The 6,030-nt window shown below is 36.4% G+C and overlaps 1 protein-coding gene across 1 annotated transcript; it reads left to right on the top strand.

Annotated features, from left to right (window-relative positions):
* The first annotated feature begins 838 nt into the window (after positions 1-838).
* Positions 839-2,962, top strand: LOC140841210 (pectinesterase 3). Its single transcript, XM_073208472.1, is given in 3 exon segments — positions 839-2,026; positions 2,122-2,730; positions 2,733-2,962. Coding segments are annotated over 3 exon segments (1,719 nt in total). The 5' UTR covers positions 839-981; the 3' UTR covers positions 2,798-2,962.
* Positions 2,963-6,030: the final 3,068 nt, after the last annotated feature.

Here is a 6,030-nt window from a genome sequence, read left to right as displayed (position 1 = left end):
TATTTATATTATATATATGCAATACTTGATGTGACCCGATAAAGATTAAATTATTATAAATTAAAGGAACCGCGTAAATCTATTATATATATAAAAAAAAATGGTTTATAAAATTTGTAAACTAAGGATCAGTCAGATTCATCTTACAACTATTATTTGATTATTAAATAGTGTGGAAGAAGTAAAATCACCGTTTCTTGAATATGATCATTATATTATACATGAGTGAGTCTCATGTGAGACCGTCTCACGGGTCATAATTCGTGAGACGGGTCAACCCTGCCCATATTCACAATAAAAAATAATACTCTTAGCATAAAAAGTAATACTTTTTCATGGGTGACTCAAATAAGAGATCCGTCGCACAAATAAGATCCGTGAGACCGTCTCACACAAGTTTTTGCCATTATACATTACTCAATATTGTTTGAAATAGACTAACACATCTTTATCTGTGAGACGAGTAAATCTTATTCATATTTATAATAATAAGTAATATTTTTACTATAAAAAATAATCTATTTTTATAAATGATTCAAACAAAAGATATGTCTGAAAAAATTGACTAATGATACGGACTACGAAAATTTTTGTGATTACATATATGAGTAGGTCTCATGTGAGACCGTCTCACGGATCACGATCTGTGAGACGGGTCAACCCTGCCCATATTCACAATAAAAAGTAATACTCTTCGCATAAAAAGTAATACTTTTTCATGGATTATCCAAATAAAGATCCGTCTCACAAAATACAACCCGTGAGACCGTCTCACACAAGTTTTTGACTACATATATACCCCATGAATACGAATGTCACCAAATCATACCGCAAAAAACACGTCTAAAGACACTATATATTCTACATTCTTGCTCCCAAAAAACCAAAAAGATTCGCATTCCACAGGGAAAAGATAAAGTCATCTGAAATCAAAACTCTGTGAGTAGAAAAGAGTTTATTTTGTTCATTGATCGATCATCAATGGACACAATCAATTCATTCAAGGGCTATGGGAAAGTGGATGAGCTAGAGCAACAAGATTTCAGGAAAAAGACCCGCAAGCGATTGATTATTATCTCCATCTCAGCCGTTCTGTTGATCGGTTTGATCGTCGGAGTTGTTGCCGGAACTGTGATTCATAGCAAAAACAAGAGTGGTTCCGACGATGTTCCGACTTCTCCGGCTGCGGCGATTGTAGCTGTGTGCAGTGTGAGTCAGTACCCAGATTCTTGTTACTCGAGCTTGGGTTCCTCAGACTCCACCGACCCGGAGAGGATTTTTCTGTTTTCGTTAACGGTGATCAAGAATTCTCTGAGGAAAGTGTCGACTTTTACAGATGAGTACGCGAACAAGACGGATAATCAGTTGGTAAAAGAGGCGTTGAATATATGCGCGACGGTGTTAGACGACGCTGCTGATACGCTCGAGGATTGCATATCCTCAATGCAGAACGACGGGAATAAGCTAATCGCCGACGATTCGACCATCGACGACTTAAAAACGTGGCTGAGCACCGTGATCACGGACCAAGAAACGTGTTTCGACGCTCTGTATGAGTCCAACGCCAGTTTTGTGGAAGACATCAAGCTTCTGATGAAGAATTCCACGGAATATGCCAGCAACAGTTTGGCCATAATCTCGAAACTGCAGTCATTGCTCGTGACTTTTAAGATCCCATTCCACAGGAGGCGTCTGCTGGAGGCAGCCGAGGAATCGATCTTTCCGGCGTGGGTTTCCGCTGGTGACAGGCGGCTGTTGCAGCAGAGCAATCCGAAGCCGAATGTGACGGTGGCGAAGGACGGCAGCGGCGATGTGACCACCCTGAATGCTGCGGTGGCGAGAATACCCAAGAAGAGCAAAACGAGATTCGTTATATATGTGAAGGCGGGGACATATTTGGAGAATGTGGTGTTGGATAAATCTTACACGAATGTCATGATGTACGGAGACGGCAAGGACGTTTCCATTATTTCCGACAGCAAGAATTTCGTCGACGGAACTCCGACTTTTTCCACGGCTACTGTTGGTAAGTTTGAACTTTGAATTACTCCGTTGTCAAACGTAGGCAGAGTTGAACATATAATGTATGATCCATTCAATTGATTTTATATTGTTTCACAGGTGTTGCGGGAAAAGGATTCATGGCACGAGACATCGGTTTCAAGAACACAGCCGGACCCAGCAAACACCAGGCCGTGGCCTTCCGTTCCGGGTCCGACCAATCTGTATTCTACAGATGCAAGTTCGACGCGTTCCAAGACACCCTCTACCCTCACTCGAACCGACAATTCTACCGCCAATGCGACATAATAGGCACAGTGGACTTCATATTCGGCAACTCGGCGGTGGTGCTCCAGAACTGCAGCATCTTCCCTAGACAACCCGGACCTAAACAATTTGTCACCATTACTGCACAAGGCAAAGTTGACCCGAATCAGAACACCGGAATTTCGATCCAACGGTGTACAATGAGCCCATTCGACAATCTTACCGCCCAGACCTACTTAGGCAGGCCTTGGAAAGCTTACGCGACCACGGTTGTCATGCAGACTAATATTGGTGGATTCCTGAATCCGTTGGGCTGGGCCAGATGGGTCCAAAACTCCGACCCACCGAAAACTATCTTCTACGCCGAGTATCAAAATACTGGACCCGGAGCGAGCACTAGAAACCGGGTCAAATGGTCCGGGTATAAGCCCAGTCTTACTCCATCCGAGGCCAATAAATATAATGTGCAGTCCTCATTCAAGGTGGTTCGTGGTTGCCTGCTACAAGTGTAGCCTTTGACTCAACCTAAAATTAATTGTTTTTTTTTAAAAAACAATTACTTTTTTTTTTCCATCAAAATTTGTGAACATAAATTAATTTGTTTGCACAACATGTATTTTCTTCTGACATCTGGTTTAATTTTGTTTCATTTGAAATCAAATATTTGAAGTGAATTTCACATACCATTTACTCATGGCATTAGTTATATTTACTGTGTGTTTGATTATTAGAATTTTATTTAAAAGTAGTTCTCTTGTGAGATGATCTCACAAATCTTTCTGTGTGACGGGTCAACTCTACCGATATTCACAATTAAAAAGTAATACTCTTAACATAAAAAGTAATATTTTTTATGGATGACCCAAATAAAAGATTCGTCTAACAAAATACGACTCGTGAGACCGTCTCACGTAAATTTTTGTCTTCATGTCTTCATTTAAAAACTTGCAGAGGAAAATTTAATGATACTTGCATAGGAAAATTTAATGATATAATTATTTTTGAGAGATTGTAAACTCTCCCTTAATAAGAGCAGTGTGATATCGCTTGACTTTAAGGAATACCTTTCCCACGACGACGGCGACTGATTGGGGTTAGGGTTCTTTTTTTTTTCTTTTTTAAAAAATTAAAAATAACAGTAATAATTAAATAAAATCAGAAATTTGGAAAAGCAGAAACTTTGGATCAGAAACTTTGTTTCTTGTGTGATTTCTCTAGAATGCCACACGAAATTATGCGTTAAGAATAAATCGATCAATGACCTTAATTTTTCAATTATAAGTTGAGAATAAATTAATCATTCATCGAAAATTGAAAATTTCGACAAGGAAGCGACGGCTCTACGGCGTAGTTACGATGGTGTCGTGGTGGTGACGATCGGACAACTATAATGTATCGAGGGTACAGATCTTTTTCATATAATGAAAAACAAAAATTTCGAAGGCCAAAACTTTCGAGAGTTGCATATGAATCTGCAATAGTTGTTATATCGAGAGTTGCATATGAATTCAATAACGATATGGTGTATCTTTGAGTAATATATGTGAAATGATATGTGCAACTAATGAAACATATTTCCATAACGCACATGCCTTACTTTGACCAGAGATTCCTTACATTAATAACTTATCCGATCACATAGTACATCTCCACCTATAGGTGAGTGGTGAATCTCCGATTACAATGCATTGATTCTTACGTATTTCGAAACTACACCTAACATCACCACCTTATGACCCTCAATGGAGCCGACAAATGAATCAAAGCGCATGCTAGAATGTTGAGCATCCATATTGTCCTGTTTATAATGACTAATAATGTTCAACCATAACCACATAATAATCAACTCGATAAGTGATAACTACTTGGAAAACCCAAGAAATGGTTGTTCAGTACCTAGTCAAATAAGCACACATATGTATGAATGGTCATCTCCATGTTCTTACTAATGAAACATGGCGTTTAAATAATAGATGTTAGTCTCAAACTCAAACGACATTTATCCTTATTTTAGGCGGTTGAAACGACTAAGAACCAATTTAGAATATACAGTACACTTTCTAATGAGTTTAATGATGTTATGTTGAGAGACAGACCTCATTTATTGTTTCTTTAAAAGATTTATCTATGCGGCCTGCACATATATACATGATGTAAATATCATAAGTGGATAAAAATGTAAATTATTATTAAAATAAAGATTTTTTTACATAAAAAATCATAAACCACAAGTTGACTCGTTAAACGTATATTCTAACAACGATATGGAAAAACTAACATTCAATCCACATTTGTCAATAATGATCGTCAAATAATTTTATTTTATTAGTTAAAAATGAAACTACTGAACTGGAAAATCAAATTTGGAGATGGACGTATGTATAAGTAAACAATCTAAGCATACATAAATCTAAATAGTAGAAATCATACATATTCTAGTGTCCCAAAAATATTATTTAAAATAATTTCTCCTTTTCTAAACATTGATTACAATAATTAATTTTATGGGTAGTTCAATTATGTGATGTGTGCGCTCCACTAAAGTGGGTACAAATTAAAATTTTAAAGCCAAATCGCATTTCACACATGGACACTTAACATTGAACTCGGCAGAATTTGTGGAGGAAGTGGAATGTGTCGACTACTATAAAAATGTATACCAAGTAAATATGTATAATATTGAAGGCAAAAAAATTTAAACTAAGTTAATTAAATTATGTTTATCAATTTATTGTGCATTATCATTATAATTTCATCTTAATGGAACATAGGTGAGGGCATAGGGTTGTCACCCCAACAATTAATATTTGTGTTTGAATTATTATTATTATTAATTATAATTAATTTGTGTTTGATGTAATTATTTGATTAGTGGTAATATATTTGATTTAAAGAAATGGCTTTCTGGAATGTAAAATATTATCCATGTCGAATTTGTTAGGTACAATAATTGTTCATGTCATGTAAAACAATTGAAACGTGGCGTTTGAGTTGCTTAACGATTTTAAAATATTTTAGTTTAACATTACACGGTTACCATCGGTTATAATTTTTGGTAGAACGACAAGAGCGTGATCCTACAATTGGTATATATCAGATACAAAGTCATGAGATCGATTCTCATAGATTGCAAGGAGTGTAATTATCGGGAGTTAAATTATTGGAGTGAAATAATTATCTTTGCTGGATACATCGATCGAACAATGATGATTGAACTACTATACCGTTTGTTAGAATCGGGAAAAAGCTTAGAGGGGGGTGAATGAACTCTTTCAAATTTTCTCTTGTAAATGTTGGTTTTGACCGTTTTTAGGCAGTTGAAACAATTCTTCTAAAAAGGTTGGAAACGTGAACCACTATTTAGTGCAGGAAACTGGTTCACAATTTCCAATAGAAACTTAAACACGTTAACAGGCTTAATCAATAATTAGAGACTGGAAAACAAGTGCTTGCGATAAGTAAAGTGACACAAGATTTTTTTGGATGTTCGGAAAATGAATACTCCTACGTTACCCATTCTTCCTTCTTAGGAAGGATTTCACTAAAAGACTTTGGCTTTACAAACATCTTGCAACTACCCACTCCAATCATTACTTATCGCACTGCTTGTTTTGGAATTCTTATGATCACTTTTACATTTCTGGGTTTTAAGAACACTTAGTTAATCAGATACCAAGACTAAATCAAATAACCAAGGCAAAAACTTGAGTGAGACGATTTCACGGGTCGTATTTGTGAGACAGATCTCTTATTTGGGTTATC

Source organism: Primulina eburnea, chromosome 9 (assembly GCF_022965805.1).
Source record: "Primulina eburnea isolate SZY01 chromosome 9, ASM2296580v1, whole genome shotgun sequence".
Lineage (NCBI taxonomy): Eukaryota > Viridiplantae > Streptophyta > Magnoliopsida > Lamiales > Gesneriaceae > Primulina > Primulina eburnea.
The sequence above is the reverse complement of the archived record's forward strand: the minus strand, read 5'-3'. Positions and strand labels throughout refer to the sequence as shown.